This window comes from Amphibalanus amphitrite, unplaced genomic scaffold, assembly GCF_019059575.1.
Source record: "Amphibalanus amphitrite isolate SeventyFive unplaced genomic scaffold, NRLGWU_Aamphi_draft 000287F_arrow, whole genome shotgun sequence".
NCBI lineage: Eukaryota > Metazoa > Arthropoda > Thecostraca > Balanomorpha > Balanidae > Amphibalanus > Amphibalanus amphitrite.
Window position 1 is genome coordinate 170,018 of NW_024881782.1, and position 21,745 is coordinate 191,762.

Below are 21,745 nucleotides of genomic sequence, written 5' to 3' on the forward strand. Positions count from 1 at the left end.
GAAGAGATTATTGACTAATGAGGTTATCGGTGGAGCCAACAAATAACTAAATGCACTTACTTTTATTACTTTTAGTTATTTGTTGGCTCCACCGATAACCTCATTACACAAATATGTCCTTAAATAATCAGATTATTGACTGTTGCGTTAGTGCTCATACCTTACGCCAGATGGGGCTTGATGAGAAATGAACGATCGAACCCAATGGAGTGAGTTAGACTTGCTAGCGTGTACAACTTTTAAGTCTTTTTTTTCAGAGTAAGGCAGGTGAACGTATGGTGAACTCTACCATGAGCATTACCACATCAATTGTCGCTCTCTGATTACTGAGCGAAAAGTCATCCCTCAACCTCAGGTCAGTACGGTCAGGTGATAAACTCAGCCCACGTGAACTTCCATGAGCTCCTATTTCGCATACTCACAATGCCGAATAAATCAGCACCACACCTGAAAGCCCGCCGACCCCTGAACGACTCCGTCGCAAGTCGCAACTGCCCCTGCCCTGATCCCCCCCCCCCCCCCCCCCAGAGCGGGTAACGAGCGATCGATACACGGGCCTTCACACGGCCGTGAAACGGTCACAGGCTGGACGCGCAAGGCCGACATACGGGGGAGGTCGGCAGTGGTGGCAACTGTAACCAGGACAGTATGTGTGGGGCGTAAAGTCGCTGAGAATGACGGCTGATCTAAAGCAGCTGAAAATGAGATTTATGGAGACTGGGCCTTTCATATTTCATTCATTCATTAAATCGTTCATTCAGCTTTCGGCAAGTGACTCGCTCCAGAAATCCGTTTCCAGTGTCCATCAGCACGATTCTCCCCCATTGAGACGCGCGTGTTCGTTTCTAAAATATACGTGTATTTATCAACCTCGCGTGACGGCCCGGTGGTTACAAAACACGTGTGTCGGGTGCGCACGGCCGGCACGGGCCGCCGAGCAGCGCCGATGCCGACGAGCCGGCCGGCCCGCCTCCCATCTGTTATATAAAAAATAACGGGATCCGGCCGCCGCCTCCCTCGGGCGCGCACAACACAAACAGTATGAAAAGGTAAAAGACCGCCGGGGCGGCGCGGCGCCGCTGCTCCGGCCGCGGGGCTGAGGGGGCGGACACGGGAGGAGCGGCGGGCGGGCCGCCGCGCGGCGCGCCGGCTCACCCCGCTCTCGAACTTGGCACGATTCTGCGCGCGCGCGCACGCGTGACGGTGGGCGCGGGCGGCGGCGCGGACGGCGCGCGCGCGACACCTATGGAGAGCGCCGCGCTGCGCCACTGACGGCTGAGTACGGTCGGCGCGGCCGGCCCTTTGTACTGCCGCACGGGACCGGCCGGCGCGCTACAACCAGCGCGACCACATCAGGTAGACGAGCACGGCGCCGCCCAGCGCCGCCGCCGTGTAGCCGAGCGGGCGCAGCTGCTGCTTGCGCCGCTGCCACAGCTCGTGCTCCAGCTGTCTGCGGCGCATCTCCTCGACACGCTGCTCCAGCTGTGCTTTGCGCACGCGTCGCTGGCGCAGACCGCTGTTGCTGCCGCCGGCGGAGAGCGAGGGGCGTCAGAGAGCGGCTGACTTAGCGGGTGAACAGCAGGGAAAACGGCCCATGAAAACGGCCGATTGCAGACACACGTCTAATAAAGCGGAATGAAAACCCAACTTATGAAACGTGCATCGCTTTTACAACTCCTCGCCATCCAATGTTAATAAAAATGCATGCATATAGTTATGGGAAACGAGAGTATGCACACAACCCCCACAGCAAAACTAACCTGTCGCTAACCTAGTCCTCACAACTTCAATCCCTCAAATTTAGATCTCTTTAGTCATCATTCACCAAATTACAACCCCATCGGCTATGGCCCCTCGCCATCCCTCCCTCCCTCCCTCTCCCTCCCACCCTCCACTCTCAGCTCACCCGTCGTTCAGGAGCGGGGCGTCGACGAGGCGGGGCAGCCGGTCGGCGGTTCCGCTGATGGCGGACTCTCCGTCTCCGGCGGTTCGCCCGAGGCCGGCGCACGGGGCGAGCTGAGGCTGTGGCTGAGGCGCCTCCTCTTCGGTCGAGTCTGCGACAGACGGCGTGCTGTCAGCACACACACAGAGAGCACGGTCTGAGAGCGGGCCGGGGCGGGGGGGAGGTCATAGCACACCGGACCCGACACACACACAGCGATAAGCGAGCACACACACACACAGAACGGAGTCTGAGAGCGCGACGGGACGAGACACACCCGACGGACCCGACACACACAGCAATTAGCCAATTGGCACGGTCTTGTAAACACGGGTGATTGGGTCGGGGAGTCGGTAAACGGCGTAGTTTACAAACTAGAGTGACAGGGACTGGCGGGTAGTTCATTGAAGTGTCAAGTGAGGTTGGTGAGACTGAAACACAATACGCAGTCGCAGACACTCTGTTCCCCGAAAATTTTCGGGAGAAAGCGTAACATTCGTTGATGCCGAAAAGCATAATTTCGATGACGCTGACTAAGGCAACAAATTTTTGTTCTCGTTTTTAAAGTCCCATCAACGTTGCTCGTTAGCCATTGACGCCCACTATAGGAGTGCTTTCGCAGGCTACTTGGAGGAATTTATGTCGCAAGATTAATGCTTCAAACTTGCATTATCATTACGCAACGCATAAAACAAGGAAACTGAAGCCTGGGCTTCCTCGAATCTCGCGAGTACAAAACAGTGTACTTACTGTGAATGCTATGAAATGAATTGGGAAGGCTGCTTTGTCCCATAAATTTTTACAAGGAGCGACAATCACAAAATGAAAAGCGTGACATGATGGGTCCAAATTGCTAATGAAATGATCTTTGGATTGCGATCAATGTAATAAAAATAGTAAATAAATTGCAGGGCCTCCTCTAAGGAATTTTCACTGGGGGGGCCAGAGGCTCAGAAGTCAAACCTAGGGTACCCCCAAATCCAGTTTCCTCATCGGATTTAGGCCACTTATTTTTCGTCACAGCCCTGATACCATGATTTTCATTTTTAATTTGAAAAAAAAAAATCAAGAAATGGTAGGCTACGTCACCCTACTGGTGGATCCAGGCGGCAGGGTCACATTTTAGGTACCTAACGATCCCGGCAACGTCCGAAATCGACGAAAATTTCTGGCTTTTCGACTTTCGAGGATAAAACAAAATCCCTATATTATAGAAAAATAGTATTAAACGGCACGCAGTGCGTCAGGAATCTAACCAACCGCTAAAAGTGTGAGGGTCAATCTTTCCCACTAACACTGGAATCCATTAACCAACAGCTACCTGCCTGAAAACAGCTCACTATCCTAAAAAGCTACCTGCCTGAAAATGACTTAAGAAACAGGCCACAGGTCAATAGTAATGAAGGCTAGGGACCAGGGTCATTTCAGGAAATGTGCAGCCAATTGATAATCACAAGAATACTTAAAGTTTTGCCACGCTGGGCCACTTTTTACGTGAGTTATTTACGAAAACCCTAGGGGTAGGTCTATCTAACGGCTAACCCCTCAATAAGTGTGAGGGCTTATTGCTTCCAGTCCCAAACACCGGGGAATAAAAACTTTTCCGTGCTCCGCCGCGTTCTCATTTGACCGTAGCAAGATTTCCTCTTCAAGAATGAACCCGTCTCCCGAAAAAAATAGTCCTTCTCCGTGTAGAAGCGTGAGCGTTTGACTGATTGAGAGGGCGACCTTCCGGGACGCTTCCTTCTCAAAGGAATTCATCAATGCCCATGCCCCGTTCGGGCTTCAGTCGGTGTTCGATTATAAAAACTGAACTGTCTGACCTCATTCCGTGGCTCATCTTAGGCAACATGCGGATGTGAAATGTTCTTTGTAGATAAAAAACAACGGTAGGCATTAGAAAACTAAAATTAGTAACGTGGTGATCGTGGAGATAGTCTGGAATCCTGGATTGTTTGTGTGGTACGCTTTTAGTGAAATTTCCTCATTTTTCTACATTATTGGTTTAAAGGGACCCTCCCACCTTCAAAAAAGTTTATGAATTGGCATGAAAGTGATGTCGCTCGGTTCAGAAAGAGCGAAAACGAATATCTAACAAATTTCACCGAAAAATATTCACCGGTTTTCAAGATATTAGACTTTTACTTTTGTTTACTTTTTTGGGATCTCCGCTGTTTCTAGCGACTTTATTTTAGAAGTGCGGCGTTTGCGGCAGATGTTGCGCGCAAATAGCATATACCACCGCGTGCTACAAAACGTTTTAGTCAAACATTTAAAAATCGTTAGATATCTGCGCTGACGTCACATATTCAGAGGGGTATTCCTAAGCATTAGCCCCTCTGAATCAAAATGCTGCAATTTTGAAATTCAATATTTCCGATTTAAGGCATTTCTCGATGTTGTGAGTGCCGAAACCGGTAATTGTGAGCCAGGGACCCCATTTTGGCTATCTCAACTCAAATCTAATGTTAAGGTGGGAGGGTCCCTTTAACTGTGTGGCCCCCCAGTGACGCGATTTCAGCTCCACTGAGGGGGCCAGCGGCATCACTGGGGGGGCCGCGGCCCCTCCCCCCCCCCCCCCCCAGTTAACATGTTAGAGGAGGCCCTGATAAATGGCACACAAAACAAAAATAAAAGCACATCACAAAAAAGCGACGAACAAAGGCAAACTGCATGGCATTAAATGTACTCGTAGATGCTAACAAACGAGCCAAGAAAATGCAACGAAAAGTAGTGACAAGTGCTAAAGGATTGGCGAAAAATACGACTAAAAACAATAACAAAGACGAAACGAAAAAAAAATATAGGTCATGCGAACAAATTACTAACACATTCGTGCCTTGTGACGGGAAACAATTAAGGCATTGGAGCATGCAGAAATGTGAGAGGTTTTCGATACCAAATGCGACAACTAATCCAGACCGAAAAGCTAATGGAGGATATTCACTTTTGTGTGAGACTTCGTGTTGAACAAAATGTTGTTCGTGTTCAGTATTGTCATCCAGTTTTGAACAAAGTGGCAAAAGTAGCAACTTAGATGTCATAGCGGATGAACATAAAAAGACAATGTTATTCAAATACACAAGAAAAGTACAAAGCCTTCTGTATTGAAATACCTGCCTACCTTGATCACTGCATGTGTAGGTACACCAAAATGAAGAAATATCCATTCTAGTTGTTTGTGCGTGCATAATAAGCCGGTAAAATTGAAGATGGCAGTTTAACCCGCGCCGGGCCGGGGGGGGCGGGTGTTTAAACACCCCCCCCCCCTTGCGGTTTTTCGCAGATATCTCAAAAACAGCGGCGCGGAGCGCCGCCCTTTTTGGCACACCTGTTCGTGCATCTTTTCCGCACATGTTGTGAAAATTTCAGACCCAGGTCAGTGGTCACCTTAGGTCAGGTCACCAGACACCAGGTCACGCCAAGTGACCTCACCTCAGAAAAAAATAAGAATGCTCGTCATAGCTACACCGATTGATCGATGGCCTTGAAACTTTCAGCGATTGATAAGAGAAACATTACCTATAAAATGTATGTCTCGGAATTTTGATATCGGTGACCTAAGGTCAGGTCAATTTTGCGGCCTCTCCATTATAAGTCAAGGGGAGAAAATTGAAAAGCGTCTGTTTTGCACGAACTCTATTCTAGACACTCTCAAACATCGAGATGCAGGTAAAATTGACACACTGAACCGGAAAATGGCAACTGTGACCCCTCGTTATGTCCCCGAGGTCATCTCAGGTCACGAACAGAATATAACAGTTTTTCGCCAATAACTTCTGATAGAGTCGTGCTAGAGCGCTGAAAACGCCTTAGATGTGTTCGGCTCGACGTTGCGGATCGACTGATATGCAACATGACCTTTTCCAGCCTTGATCTGAAGTCAAATTTTCAAGTTGACCTTTCAAGGTCAACTTATAGTTAATTCGACGCGTCTCGACGAGAGGAACACGATGCTGGCAAAAGTAATGTCATGGCTCTTTTGAGTCAAACGTTATTGCCGAAAAACGTTTTTCGTAAAATCGGCTATTTTTGGAGTTTTTGCCTTCTGGAAGCTAAACCGTTGACCTGAGGTCAAATCTGAGAACATTACTCAGAAAGGTCTGTAAAAGGGCTATCGAATGCGCTTTTCCGCGGCGCTGTAGCTCTTTCGGTTCCCGAGATAGCCGTCGGCAGTTTCCAAAATGTTGAAATAGTCAACATTTGACCTTTGGTGACCTCTGGTGACCTGACCTTTGACCTGACCCAAAAAATGACTGAGTGTTTTCGTCCTTATTTTGGACGTTCTTTCGATTGCCGCTTACCGCGTGCCGCTACGTGGCCCAGGAGCCGAGTTAGAAGGGGGGTGTTCAGACACCCCCCCCCCCCCCCGGCCGGCGCGGAATCTCCGAGCACCGGCCCGGCGCGGGTTAAAGTACAAAAAGATATATTCAGGCAGGCAGGCAAATATGTCCATGTTTTCAGTTCACACACTAATTGCAGTCTTTTTCTCTTGACTCCCCAAAAAGCCCCCATTTTACTCGCTGACCTTCAATCTTACAAGATTTCATTTTCCTCCTGCCCTGGCATTATACGATCAGATGGTTTCAACCCATCTCCATTAAGCCGCGCCCGTCCATAAGCATACACATGTAATGATCAAAGTATTTTAATACCGAAAGCTTTGCACTTTTCTTGCGTATTTGAATAATATGTATTGTCGTTTTTTATGCATAGGTACCTATCTTTCATGAATAACACACAATTATACTGGATGGGATACACGATGCCAATACCATTGCCTTAGCTTAGGCAGTGAAGAAAAAATAAGCTCGGACGGAAAATGGGATAAAAATGAGTACCGATTAGTGAGCTCGACATCCCCTTTACGTTAAACTGAATGAATTGCAGGACGGATCGCAGAAGTGCGTCACGCATGTGCAGTAACCGGCGGGCCAAGTGCCGAATGCTTCCATACAAAACTCACAAACCGCGCATAATTAGATGCAAAATGGCAGAGTTTTCCGCTCACGTCAACAACTTTTCCGCGAAATGGTTTACACAGTGAACAGCCAGCACAAAAATTGGCGGACCTTCATAGACAATGATCTTGCGGTTAATGCATGCACCTTTGTTTCAAAGGCTGAAGGGCCTGCCGCCCTTCGCTGTCCGCGCAGCGTTTGGTCGCCGGGAAGACACCATTTCACATGAATGGTAGCTCCACTGGAAATCCACGACCCTTAAACAAAATACACTCTAGTACACACCCCTTGGTGTTGATAGTAGAAATTATAATTGATATATTATCTATAAATGATAGGTAATGAGCGATAGAATATCCTAACCGAGGTTCGTTGTGATATAGGTACCTCATCTAAGGCGTATATGCTCGTAATCTTTTCATCAAATATGCTTGCAGTTCGGGGAAGTAAAATGTGTGCCGGCTGGACTATTGATACCGGGAATTTCATCGAACCGTTTACTTACAATACAGCTGTCGCAGAGCCGAGTCTTCATGTAAAATGTGGTATAACCTATAATGTGACCACAAGCATTCAGAAGAAATTAACGCGAGTGTTGCCAATGCCCCCGATTTTCCCATAGAAAATAAGATGAGACCTTCCTCCTATCCATGACATAACCCGTATCATAGCCAACTCCGCTCCTCCGAACAACCACAGTGTCTATCTCTGTGCATTTGTTGATCGTCACTTCCAGCCAGGGTAGATAGAGGGACCTTCCAGCGACATCCTGCGACTGACAGGGAGTCCCAGGAATGGAGGGGGCAGGAAGGGGGCTGGGGGAGACCTCCCCAGTCGCGGGCGCCTCTGGCAGTCGCGTCCGTAGTAAAGTAATCTTGGTCGCGTCAGCCACATCCGGGGGTGAGAGGGGGAGGGGGGGGGGGCGGAAGTTGCCCGATCACGGCCGGTGGGGGGAGGGGGAGTGGGAGTGTTGCGACCGGTTGCGACCCGCTCCGAGGCACGATCAGGCAGCGACTGAGTGCTGCCAATGAAGTCAGTAGGTACGTCGTGCGTGGAAACTGGCGGATCCTAGCGAGTTGTATGTGGATCGGAAGGGCTAATGAGAATCCAGTCATTTCGTTCGCATAAGCTGGTGCACATTCTTCTGATAAAGGCGAAAAGAATCACCCTCTTCTAGACGACTGACGACTGTAACATATCTATTCTGCAGGTAGTTGGCAGAGAAAAGGAGAAAGATATAGAGAAAAAGCAATCACCCAGGAAGCCAAATACCTACGACAGAAGACATCCAGGCGGCCCGCCACCTCGCTGAAATGAACAGTCCATCAGTTCCATTCAGATTTCAGACCAAGGATTTGAGTCCCTCCTTCAAAGAAACATTGAACAGTAAAGGACTGGAGTGGTAAGTGGTACCATCACCGTCACTTAGTGATAGAAACGTGAACACCATTACCAGAGGGATCATCGGGAAACCTTATCATCACCTGCTGCAGGACAAAAAAGCTCGCGAACGCATGTATTTGGAAATGGTAACACGTATTTGCGCATGAAAAACAAATACCTTCACAGCGAAAAAAAAACACATACGCGGAGCTTCCAGCGTATGACAGGTCATGATGACTAAACCACCTGCCGCATGCCTGGTAAAGCTGTGTGGGGGCCGGCAGTCCGCATCAGATCGCCCGAAAATGACGTCACCAAATGACGAGTCGCTCTGATGCCGGTTGGCCCCCAATGCAATAATGGCCTTCACATTCCTACAAGATGGAAGGCATTCCTTTCCCGGGAACGACACCGATTCAGAAGAGCTGAGTGGCCTGTGATCGTGGGCATACGACGAAGGAACACTTCAGCGAACTTCGCAGGCTAATGGTTATATTGAATTCGATGTACCCAGTATGCATGATGGAGCGATACGTGATGGTTTATGGGTACTGAGACCGGTACCTGCAGTGGAGATGCCGGGTGTGATCACGTAATGATCTAAATGTAATTTCTGAGATGGCTGTTTGCGTCATCATGAAGCAATCTACCTAATCAATCACTAGCAAATCTACCTAATAAAATTCACTTACAACAATGCCAATTCCTGTGACTTACCCTCTAATTCAGATTCACTTTAAAATCCATGCTGTTCAAAAGGATATCATAGGAAACACGTTTACCTTCCCCAGAAACCCACAACAAAAGCAGAGAGAAGGGTCAGCCAGCCACGACAGAGTGCCAGGGTGACACAACTGCATTATGACACAAAGAATCAGTGACACATATGTATGTGATGCAGTGCAGAGTGAGAGAGACGAGTTTAGGGAGAGTATAGAATGGATGTCAAATACTTACCGGAAAGGTGCTCCTCATTATTCAAATCTGCATTTCGCGACTCCTCAACTGCTTTCGATCTGCGGACGGAAACAGCAAGACGGGAGTCAACACGGTGCAAATCATCCAATCACTATCACGGGAATGTAACATAAAAAAAGAACCAACATTATGCGATCAAACAAGGTCTTGAGCATAAGGCCCATCATATAATCATAAAATGACGCATTTATACACAAAACCTTGCACAGGTCGAGCTCCCCATCACGCCTGCTTCCAGACAATGACCGGAACACGGGCGGCGAGGTCAGAGCCGGAGCCAGTACCGAGCAGGACCAAAGTCGGCGGCCGGGGCCAGGCCAGGGACGGGAGCGGGAGCGGGGGCGGGGGCGGCGGCCGGGGCCAGGACGCGGGTGGCGGCGGGAGCCGGAGCGGGAGACGGAGTGGGAGCGGAGGCGGAACCGGGGACGGTGGCGGCGTCACTGACCGTTTCAGCGACTCGGTGCGCGGCGGCGGAGGAGGCGGCGTCTCGTCATCCGAGTCGTCGTTGGCCGCCAGTTTCCGTTTCTGAGGCGAGGCGCCGCTTCCGTTCAACATATCACACTGTGGGCGGAAACAGCGAGTGTTACAGCGTGTTGCGAGTGTTACGAGTGTTTGAGGGTGTAACACAGTGAGTCACAGCGTCACAGGGTCCCGTAAACACCGCACACTGTATCGGCAGGAGGTTCGGAGAATCTCGGCACCACACTGCTATCACTGCACCGTGCTGTCATCGATGACATGACGGGAAGAGGGCTGCAGTGGCAGTTGCGAGAATTATAACTAAACATTGATGACGCATGACACAACAAAACCGTGGAGCTATGGCGGGATCGCAGTAGCCCGAAAAATACATGATACTGTCCAGTGTGCCCACTGTACAACTGTTTGTCATGTAGTGCTTGAAAGTAAAACGTAAAGCAGTGGCCATAGGATAAAATTGCCTCCCCAGAAGGCGTACTTTATGGCAAAATCCATCCTGGACCTTGCATTCAGTCACTTAGAAATGCATGACACTGTATCATATTGTCCACCTCTCAAACTATGAACCCCACCTTGCCCCCTCCCCCGAGCGAGATTCCCATTAGGACTCACCAGCGCGTTGTGTTTGAGCAATGACCGTGCCCCCTGCACTATGGCCTGGTAGGAGAACTTGAGCTGCTCGTGCGTCTGGATGAGGCCCATGCGGTACCGGCGCATGGTCAACAGAACGCTCTGGATGCTCTGGCCGTCCACACAGCCACGCTCCAGCTGTGGAGAGGCCGTGAGAGGGTCAGACGAGGAAACTGGAAAACATGCTGCATAAGTCAAGTGGATCCAGAGCACTCAAAAATCGCAAGACAGAAGAAAGGCTCGCCGGATGCAGGCTTTGTTCATAACGCCATATCGCTTTATGATATCCGATATATTAACAGGAAATAAGCATGCATAGATGGACCTCCGTAGACCGGTGTACACGATGAAATGACACAGGACATTTTTAAGTTCAAATTTCCATTGTAATTTTGCAGCAGCCTGCTGATGTTCAACCATAGTAGACACCAAAAACTAGAGATCACAGCTTCCAATCAGATTCTTATCACATCTTCTTCACAATAATGCAAAGCTACCCAATACCCCGTTCCCAAATCCCAGCAAGCCGACCTACACCTCACACCTTACCCCCTCCCCTCCACACAAACACACAGCCTTCCTACCCACCCTCCCCCAGCCCGCTCCCGCTCCCATCACCCACCATAAGCAGGTAGCTATCCACGAGGCTGAAGGTGCCGCTGCGCCCGATGCCGGCCGAGCAGTGCACCACGGCCGGTCCGACCGACTCCTCGAGCACACCCGCCTCGCGCACGGCCGCCAGGAACATGAGGAACGCGTGAGGCGACTGCGGGATGCCAAAGTCGGGCCATGTCGTGTAGTGGTAGTGGAGTACCTCGCGGTGCTCGCCACTCTCCTGGTCTGTCAGCCTGGTGATGCGAATGGGGAGGGGGAGTGTCAGATATTGGAAACGAGGGGAGAGACAAGTAGGTAGGGTGAGATCAACTGATGAATGTGTTCATTAGCTAGCATGCCATAACAAAAGCAGGCCATCGCTCGTAGAAAAGCACAGCTCAGTTTAGAGCATCTATGACAACCCTAGCTTCAAGGAAATGCCGGCAAGTCATAAAAGTAAGATATGCTATCAAAGCTCGCAGAAATTTGACTGTAAAGAAGTACCGCTAACCTCAATAAGAACCACAATAGTTTGTCCCCTGCCCTTGCTATCGCCATCGCCACCACCACTTCCATCCGAGTTCGGAATCGTAGGGTATTTCCTCCAGCGCACCATCCTCAGTCATATCACAACATGACTAGAGCAACCGCAGGCAAACACTACGCAGCCACCCAGCTGCATGAATTCATCAACCTCACGCCCCTCCTCCACCTCCATGGGGACAGACCTGATGGGTCAATGGACAAGAAAATATCGACATGACTTTCTCAGGCGCGAGCATACTGTCAAGAGGGTTTAAACGTCAGACAGCGCTACTCACTTGAGCGCGGAGACTGTGTAGTAGCTACAGTCAGTCTGGCTGACGAGCTCTACAGTCAGACCGACGTCTTCCAACTGCAGACGGTCCTCCGCGCCGGAAACCAGCGGCCAGTACTGATGGCACTTAATCTGAGGGTCAGGGCAGGTCTGGTCAGGTCAGGGCGAGGCAGGACAGACACCAGAGCCCAGCGGTCAGTATTGGTGACACTTGAACGGTGAACATTCCATGCTCTCCGAACTCACCGGTAAAAACGCCGCAATTATATGAGTTTCTCATTCGACTGACTAATGGCTATCTAAAGCATAACTTGTTGAAAGAGGAAAGAGAAAATTGAAATTACAAATGTGGGAGGGGGTAAGTTCAACTTTGGTCCGTATTATGAATTATGAAGCAATAAACCAGAAAATTCGTATCGCGAAGCTGGGGTGGCAATCCTTCATTCCAGTATTACGCATTGCATCACTTTTTCAGCGCCAATAAGCGATCCGAACACCATCTCCATTCGCCATTCTGCCAACTGTTTGTGGTTTCATTTCCCTTCATTCCTTCCGCAACCGTCCGATCTTGATTTCATGCGCTTTCTTGGATATGCCGTCAACAACAGCAAACACGCTTGTAAAAGCACCGCAAGCTACTACTTTAAGGCTACCGACTGGAAAACTTGCCAGCGATAAGCCTGGCAGCTTGGCAGCGAAGCGACAGGCAAGCCGCTTTCGCGTCAGGTGTATGTACGATTACAGCTCGGCTATTCGTAGAATTCAAATCATTTTTGGTCACCTTCGGGGAAACACTAAACGCCGTTTCCGCAAATCTGATCATGTAAACGGTAGCAACAGTTGCGTGCTATGCAGGAACTCACAAAGTATTTGAAAATTACTCGGTACGCATGAGGAAAAACAGAGCATCAGTAACTTTGTTTCCTCAAAATGCATCTATATTTGTTACTATTCTTATGCGGCATGCGCGGCCATCTTCCGTCCCTTCCTGGCGAATCTTAGAAAATGGGAATCCAGTGTTGAGGGAGATGAGCGAGAGTGCGAGAGTGTGAGAGTGTGATTGAGTGAGAGAGTGAGAGAGTAAGAGAGTAAGAGAGTAAGAGAGTAAGAGAGTAAGAGTGAGAGAGTGAGAGAGTGAGAGAGTGAGAGAGCGAGAGGGAGAGGGAGAGAGAGAGAGAGAGAGAGAGAGAGAGAGAGAGAGAGAGAGAGAGAGAGGAAGTGAGGAAAGAGGGGAGAGGGAGGTTCAAAGGTACTACCAAGCGTGACTGAGTGAATTAGTTGCTGAATGAATGAAGGAACAACTGAAAGAGCGACGCCAGACGGAGGGAAAGAAAAAAAAGGAGAGCCGAGTAAAGGCGACAAATGGAGGAAAAAGAGGGCGAGAGAGGAGAAAGAAAGAGAAAGAGGAATGAGAGTGATAATTAATCTGCATTTCTTTGAAATAAGACAAACCTCAACCCCATATCAGACCTAGTACATCGCCATCGTCATGATCCCTTTCCTTGCCAGTCACGTCGCACCCGATTGCCACCGACCTGATTCTTTTCGATGGTTTTGTTGAGCATGATGATGGCGCGGGAGCACTGTTCCCAAACGAGCAGCCAAAAGTGGCCGGTGGTGTTGGGCAGCGGGCCCTGCGTGAGGATGTAGCGTCGCCGCGCCGCCGGTATTTCCACCAGACTGGCATTGATGTAGTCCACCTGTCAGAGAACGGCGACGATAGGTAACGATACATATTACATAACGCATGGTACCTGTCCGCGAAAAAAAAAATAATAATGTAGAGTTATTATTGACAAACCCAGGTGGCTAATAACGGAAAGGTGGTCTAAACCAATAGCAACATCACAAGATGAATACATCGTAGCTTGGTTTACTGCTCGAATCATAAACATGTAGCACCATTCAGAGAGAATGTGTCGTTATCCCTCGCGTCAAACAAAGACACACGAATAGCTCGTCTGTCCCTACTCATGGGTCTCACACGCATAAACTAACGACCGAATTTCCACAGGAATGTTCCACTGACCTGTCCCATCCGATCGCCTCGCTGACCCATCCACCACCTGTCCCTCAGCTCACCGACTGCCCCACTGACTGCCCCACTGGCACTGTCCCACCGGCCATTACCCAGTCCCCGACTGACCTGGCCGCGGCCGAGCTTGATCCGCGCGTGGTCATACGGGTTCACGTCGCGGTACCGGTTCAAAGAGCGATTCTCCAGCCGTTTCGCGTCCTTGCATGTGAAGTCAAACTGCTGTGCGTCCGTCCGGATCTCCTGTGAAGAGAGAGCCTGCTGGTACAATAAGTGACAACAGAATCTGTTGTCAGTGCACACAGCTAACGCACAACCGAATCGCACTACCAAACGCACTGCCATATCCCGATGAACTTCAGCTTCAGTTCATCTCGTTTCGAAACGAAACATTCATCTCGTTCATCTCATCTCGATTCGAAACCTAAATCTTAAATCGATTTAAGATTTAGGTAGAGCATAGTGACAAGGGTCGCAAAAGAATAACAACATTTCACTTCACCTCAGAACACTTCTTTAGATTGGTGCCTGCACACTTAGGCACATGCTGACTTTGTGTTAGACATATCAATGACATAACCTATGCAGATATGCAAACTGAGAAATTATACAGACAAGAAACCAGTAAATCACTAGGTAGCTAAAGAAGTCAGAAGTGCCCCAGTTCATTGACCTACCTGCAGATGAAACCCAGCCCTAATTTCTAAGCTCACATTGGCTAGGAGTGCATTTCTACAGGAGAAAAAAAGTATTTCCCATCAGCCATTCTACACTTTCATATCCTTGATCTTATGACCAGCTAATCAAACATTCTCCTTTGAATTGGCACTCCCCATTTGCATAAGACAGGGATGGACAGTGACAGGTAACAGGTGACAAAGGTTGCATTACAGAGTACCTACAGATCAAATGATGTTCCAGTGAAGATTGGTGATGTCCTACCATGTGCATGCATGCATCACATAATCCAGACAGATCCCCCCCCCCACCCTGATCAGTTTCTGATCAAGCCACAGTGATCTACTTGCCTGAATCATCAAATTATTTGGTTTACTAGTTATTACTTTTACGCTCAGGTGGCCATTAAGAAAGGAAGGTTTCATAACCAAACAAGATATCACTTCAATAGATACCAAGATTAAGTTGTTTACTAATACTTTACTATTTTTGTAATACTTTGGTTGATGCTTGAGGACAAGGCTATGCTGTTTCTGAAAAATATCATTTGCTAGCAAATGGCATATAGGTATAATTTCAGTGAAAATAAGAAAAATGTTGCAAGCTGCCAGCTGATAGCAGACATAACATTCTCAACCCTAAAAAAGTCACAATCCCATTCTTAATTTCTTGTCCATCGAGTGTCCACTTAGGTAATTAACTCTTTGAAATAGTTTTCCATCTCTATAAACCATACAACCATCCAGGCAATAAGCAAGGAAATCTTACAGATAAGTTTAGCAGGCTGAACTTTAGCAGGCTGAAATTATAATAGCTACAAGAACTTTGGAAAGTGAACTTTCTGAGCTTTAGAAAAATAAAAATTAAAACTGAAACTGAACAATGGAAATAGGACCTACCTAAGAATGAGATATAGAATAGGTAACTTTCTAAGAATACCATAAAGACAAGCATGTAGTGCAACAAAGAGTTGCTCATTACTGGGCCTTTTTATGCCAGCAGAATAATCAGCTCATTAAACTTTTTAAGGGTATTACAATTGTAAGCCCTTATATCTTAAGCAGGGACGTATCCAAGGGGGGGGGGGCGACGGGGGCGGTCGCCCCCCCCCTGGGCCCTGCCGGGCCCCAAAAGCGGGTCCGGCAGGGCCCGCTAGGCAGCAAGAAAGCGGGCCCGAAGGGCCCGCTTTGGGGCCTAGCCAGGAACAATTTGGGGTCGGTTGGGCCAAAAAGCGGAAGGGCATGTTCAGAAGGATTTGTTCGAATTTTTTTGTTCGCGGATGGGCCCCTGGGGCCCTGCCGGGCCACAAACAGGTCCGTAACTGGGCCCTTCGGCCCACTTTTGGGCAGAGCGAGGGCAATTTGGAGCCCGGCAGGGCCCCAAAAGCGGAAAGACCCGTTCAGAAGGATATGCTCGAGCCTTCGAGCTTGAGGAAGGGCCCCTATGGCCCTGCCGGACTCCAAACGGGTCCCTTATCGGGCCCAAAGGTACCGCTTTTGAGCTAATTGGCCCCGGAGAAGTTATGGTTAGCGGATCCGAAAAAATCCTCTTCCGTGCCCAGTCACAGGGCCTGTCTGTGCCCTAGATGTGGAAGGGCCCGCTGAGAAGATCTTGCCCAGGCTTTCGGGTCCAAAAAGGGCCCATAGGGTCTTGCCGGTGCTCATATGGGTCCCTAGCCGGGCCCCACAAGCGGACCGGGCCAAGCCAATGACAACCGGGGGCCCGGGAGGTCTACAAAAGCGGAAGGGCCCGCTCAGAAAGCCTTGAAGCAGGCTTTTAAGCTTAAGTATTGGTCCCTCGGCCTCGACAACGTATCAAGAAAGCGAGCCCAGATATACACTTCCGTGCCCAGTCTCAGAAACAGCTTGTCCTGACCGGGCCCCAGAAACGGAAGGGCCCGCTGAGAAGGCCCTGCCCAGGCCATGGGGCCCGAGGAACAGGCAACAGCCGATGATGGGACCCTTTCGACTGACCTCATGGGGCTGCTCCTGTTTACAGTTCTCCGAACAAAATGAGATCCATAGTTGCGCCACGGATGGCGTTTGGGACAGGCGGTGGGGGAGGCGTTTGAACACCCTCTCTCTCTAACTCGGCTCCTGGGCCACGTAGCGACACGTAAGCGTACGTGGCATTCGGAAGAGCGTAAAAAATCATGCCGAAAGTAACTCGGTCATTTTCTAGGTCAGGTCAAGGGTCAGGTCACCATAAGTCAGCAAAGGTCACATTTTGCCTATTTCAACATTGTTTGACAACTCCGGCGCATAACCCGGGTACAAACAGAGCTGCAGCGCCACAAAAAAAAAACGCATTCAATAGTTCTTTTAACGTTCTTTCCGTAAACTGTTCTCAGAATTGACCTGCGATTAACCCGCGCACCGACGGGGGTCCGCGCCAACTTAAACCGACGGGGGGGGGCGGATGACCGCCCGCCCCCTGAGATCTCAAGAACGAAGCAAGATAGCGACAAGCGGTAAACGGCATGGGGTACGCACGGACAAGGTCTACAATTTTTAATTAGGTCATTTCCAGATCAGGTCAAAGATGACGTCACAGGGGTAAAAAAAGTCAAAATGGCGGCGCTAGATATGAAGAGTTTTTCTCGAATAACTTTCGAATTAGCCAATCTAGGAACAAACTAAGGGCACCATCGTGATCCTCTCGTCAATCCGCATCGAATCATACTCCGTTATCTACTGTAGCTCTGACACGACGTGACAAAGTTGCAAAAAAGTGATTTGAGGTTGGGTCATTCGAAGTAACCTGGTGATCTGACCTTAAAAGTTAGGAGGTTCAAACTTGCACACCATGTGTAAAATTAATGAGAAAATAGTCATGCCAAATTTCGCGGCGCTACGCGCCGCGGTTTTCCCGCTATTCACGATAACCTCAAGGGGGGGCGGATAACAGCCCCCCCGTCGGTGCTCGGGTTAACGGTTTAGCCTCTTGAGAGAAAAAAAAAACTTTTAAAATAGTCGTTTTTATGAAACACTTTTTTCTTTAACAATTTTCGACTCAGGAAAAGGCACGACATTTCTTTTGTCAGCATCGTGTTACTCTCGTCGAGACGCGTCGAATGAACTACATATAATTTGACCTTATCAGGTCATTTAGAAAATTTGAATTAAATTCAAGGTGACCTGACCTGAAAGGTCATGTTGCACATCCGTCAAACCGTATCGTCGATAAGGCCTGAACACATCTAAGGTGTTTTCAACGCTCTAGCGTGTCTCTAACAAATGCTATTGTCAAAAGCTGTGGAGACGTTTCGTGACCTGAGATGACCCCATAGACATAAGGAGGGGTCACGGGTACAAATTTCCGATTTAGGTTGTCATTTTTTATGTAACCAGGTGATTGAGGGTGCCTAGGATGACGTTTGCCTAAAAGGGGCACCTTTCGATTTTCTCCCATTTATAAAACCTAATGGAGAGGGCGTAAAAATTGACTTGAACTTATGTCACCACCAGTATGCAAATTTCGAGATAATCATTTTATACATACTGTTACTCTTATCAATCACTAAAAGTTTCAAGCCGATCGTTCAGTCGGTGTTGCTATGGCGAGCATTCTAACCTTTTCTGAGGTGAGGTCACTTGACGTGGTCTGGTGACCTGACCTTGAGCGACCTGGGAGTACAATTTTCATATCTGTAGATAAGATTCATCCCTCTTTTTTATATCCACGCAAAACCGCAAGGAGGAGGTGTTCAAACAGCCCCCCCCCCCCGGCCGGGCGCGGGTTAACGAACTTCAACGGAAGTGAACTGCAAAAACGAACTTCAACGGAAGCCAACTGCAAACATGTTATCAAGGTCGAGAAACGCAAGGCAATGCATTTTCATTTACAATGCCAAATTCTATCGTAAATTTGCTGTTTTTTCGACATTCTCGAATTTTTACACGCCAGGATAGGCAGTCGCTGTGGGGCCCCTTTTGGCTGACCTCCGGGCCCTTCTCGGCTGTCGCCCCCCCCCCCCTGAGCGAAATCCTGGATACGTGCCTGATCTTAAGGATGTATCTTGTTGTGACTTACTTGAAAGCTTTATGCAACCCAGCCAGAATGATACTTGCTGGTATCTTATTCCAAATATTTACCTTTCTACTTATGATTGATTGACTAGTTATGTTTTATTGTGCTTTTTGACAAGTCTGAACCGAGGACCTCTGCCTCTGCAGCCGCATCAACTAGTTCCAAACATCTAGTGCAGGTAACCTGAACTTTTTTTCAAACAAACTGATCAATAATATTTCTGTTTTAAACAAACTGATCCATATTTCAGTTTTAATTTTTCAAATATCAGATTCTGATGATTACCTTTTCAACTAAACCTAAAGGAAAAAGTAAAAGCATTTGCATGAGTGTCTGAGTGAATATCAGCATCAGTGAGTAAACCATTACCTAATTCACATTTAAATACCTGATTTAAGCATTTTCACTAATTCTAAAGCCAGTTACATTTGATACCTCAAAACTCAAACAAAAGACAAAAGTCACTGACCAAGCATCATGCCAAACCTTATTCACACACAAATCGCAGGGGGAATCAGAATGCAATTAAGTTGGTCCATATTTGATCTTCAATGACATATTGATATGATTGCTAAGAACCACTCTTGTCATCCACAAGCCAAAAACATTATTTGTCAATATTCAATATAACATTACAGCTATGTGAACATAACAAAACAATAATCCAATTAGAATAGGAAGCCTGAAATACGACGGTGGGTACCCGAATACTCGCAGGTCACATCAATACACCAACTTCAGAAATCAAAACACTATTAATTCTTGATCAAATTTAAGGAGTGTTATTGAGAGGTTCCTAATATTCAAAGAAACTACTCTGAAGTATAAAATACGTGCACCAATCATGTATTTAGCAGACATTACTGTGATGCGGCATTTGCGGCTCATACTCACATGGTACAATAAGTGCCACCCCTGCTTCGCTTCGATGTCATTGTAGTCTTTTTCAAGACTTGCTACGGTTTCTTCTGATAACATGTTATTAAATACAAATTTGACAACATTTATCTGGCCTTCCGCAACTCCATAGCAGCCTGCGCAAGAAGCGCATTCACCCCTCACGGCACCAAATAATGGAGATCTTCGACGAGATCGCCGCCGCCACAATACATACAGCAAAGGGGTGAGACTAAATGCTTATTTCGAAATCTAAGCTGCGTTGCGGCATTGGCGGTTATGTGCGGCGTGTATGCCGCATGATTAGTAGGTAAGCGGCGACCACTAAATTAAAAACTCAATAGCTTTGACCTGTTTTCAATGGATAACACTGCATACCAAAAATGTCCATCGCTCTCGTCATAGGATATTTAGATTTAAATAACTAACTTATCTACATCATCGTTTTGAACCAAATTAATACTTTCAACTTGACCCTCGCCCGTATTGGTGTTTTTCCAGCCGCGAACGTATAAGGTATAACCCCTTGCCGTTTCGCTCCTGATCAAGCTAGAGCTTCGCGGAAAAAACGAGCGTGTTGCCCGTGACAAGAGGAAGCCGATGATACCCAATTTTAAGGTCCTAGGTCATCGGTTGACCTTCCAGGTCAGGTCAATGACCCAAAAGGCGGAAAATTGGGACCTGTTAGAACGTCGTAGTGTGGCTGCTAGGGGTTTTCCGGGGTGCTGATCACGAATATCACGCTAGTTTTGATCACAGATGATGTCTTCATTCATTTAGGCCAGGTCGGGTCAGGTCAGGTCAGGTCAACCAGTAGAGGTCCTGCCGGGTATTTGTAGTAGGTGTCAACCGCCTCTGACAGCCTCGTAACATGTTACGAAGGCACCAAATCTACTTTGTAAATGTTCATGTGGTTGCTAAATTCGAATTCAGCTCGAAAAACTGGCCTAGAAACATGTCAAACTCGAAAAAGTGAACCGAGGTCACCAAAGGTCAATGACCTGACCTGACCTTCAGGTGACCTTGACACCCACCCTAATGCATGGGGGCAACATCATATCACATGTTTGAACGCTTGAAACCACGAAAAGACTGCAAACGCGCTGCTAATGCGAGCCGACATACGCTGAATCGCGGTTCCGGCCAAACATGGTCTCGAAAAGTAGGTCACAGGTCAAAGGTTATTTGCGTCAGGGTCATGAAATTTTCAGGGTAGGTGTAAAATTGATCAACGCGAGGGTACTAAACGTTACGTCGTGATCAGCCGCTTTTTACGCGAGTTATTTGCGAAAAAACCGAGGGGAGTCCGTTCGACCCCCCCCCCCCCCTAAAGGGCGAGGGTTAACTCACAGTCCGAACTCCGAACAAGTTCGGTCTTGTTTGTGAATTTGTCGGAGCATCACCTAAATGTAGTAGAGATGATGGTGGGAAACTAGGCTTTTAAGGAGGGAAGGGAGTCGGTGACGGTCAGGGGCACTACAAGTAGAGCAGTCATAAGCTGGTGACAGGGCTGACATACCATGTTTTGATAGCATGACTGAAACAGACTTTTTGGGTAGCCAGGAAATCGCATGCGAGAGCCTATTGAAATTTTGTTTTGTTTTGTTGGGTTAGGCCCTTTCGGTCGACAAGACCATTGCAGAGCCGGAAGGATGATAGGGATTAGGGGGTGACATTGGTCTGGGCAGGCACCCTAGTGAGTCGCCGGGGCTGAGCCCGTCCGAAGACAGGCCACCCAGCCCCAAGGCACTCACTGCACCCGGCTACGGGGTGCGCTCCCTCGGGAGCAGCGGTGCCGCTCCAAGGGAGCAGCCCGCATGAGATAAAGTTGCCTGTCCAGCCCGGAAGGGGGTTGTGGCGTGGAGGAGAAGGATTTCAGTTTCCTGAGGATAGAAGCACGGATAGGTGTGTATTGAAATTCTTACATCGGCCTTTATATGCACCAGTCGTATACAGGTGCGGGATTTGGCATACGATTTCCAGACAATCGAAAGACTGTTTGGAGCCAACGAAGGAAGGAATGAGTGAGTACCTACTAAGTTGAAGGCATTAATTTGGTTCAAAATGATGATGCAGATAACTTAGTTATTTAAATCTAAACATCTTATGACGAGAGTGATTGGCATTTTTGGTATGCATAATGCAGTGTTATTCATTGAAAACAGGTTGGAGCGTTTAAGTCTTTAATTTAGTGGTCGCCGCTTACCAATCATGCGGCATACACGCCGCACATAACCGCCAATGCCGCAACACAGCTTAGATTTCGAAGTAAGCATTTAGTCTCACCCCAGCAAAGCTGCGTATTTCAGACGGAGCGAGTA

General features: G+C 48.2%; 1 protein-coding gene across 9 annotated transcripts; it reads right to left on the reverse strand.

Annotated features, from left to right (window-relative positions):
• Positions 1 to 838: 838 nt before the first annotated feature.
• LOC122387461 (tyrosine-protein phosphatase non-receptor type 2-like) lies at positions 839 to 19,669 on the reverse strand. 9 transcript variants are annotated; one of them, XM_043377674.1, is made up of 11 exons: positions 19,422 to 19,641; positions 13,932 to 14,078; positions 13,321 to 13,485; positions 11,790 to 11,917; positions 10,997 to 11,222; positions 10,357 to 10,512; positions 9,710 to 9,825; positions 9,244 to 9,302; positions 8,180 to 8,211; positions 1,907 to 2,054; positions 839 to 1,522 (listed from the first exon to the last, which is right to left on the reverse strand). In XM_043377674.1, the coding sequence occupies exons 1-10, from the start codon at positions 19,503 to 19,505 to the stop codon at positions 1,914 to 1,916; spliced, it is 1,254 nt and encodes a 417-aa protein (XP_043233609.1). In that variant the 5' UTR covers positions 19,506 to 19,641; the 3' UTR covers positions 839 to 1,522; positions 1,907 to 1,913. The 9 variants fall into 9 exon arrangements, with proteins under 9 accessions (XP_043233609.1, XP_043233608.1, XP_043233607.1 ...); XM_043377673.1 differs by lacking the exon at positions 8,180 to 8,211 and having other exon boundaries at positions 839 to 1,516; positions 13,932 to 14,063; positions 19,422 to 19,669; XM_043377672.1 differs by lacking the exon at positions 8,180 to 8,211 and having other exon boundaries at positions 13,932 to 14,063; positions 19,422 to 19,669.
• Between the last annotated feature and the right edge of the window lie 2,076 nt (positions 19,670 to 21,745).

Coding starts and splice junctions, on each gene's coding strand:
- LOC122387461 (XM_043377670.1), bottom strand. CDS start 19,505: ATGTTATCAGAAGAAACCGTAGCAAGTCTTGAAAAAGACTACAATGAC. Junction 10,513..10,996: donor TGGATAGCTACCTGCTTATG/GTGGGTGATGGG, acceptor GCCTCTCCACAG/CTGGAGCGTGGCTGTGTGGA. Junction 2,055..9,243: donor TAATGAGGAGCACCTTTCCG/GTAAGTATTTGA, acceptor CGTCTGTCGCAG/ACTCGACCGAAGAGGAGGCG.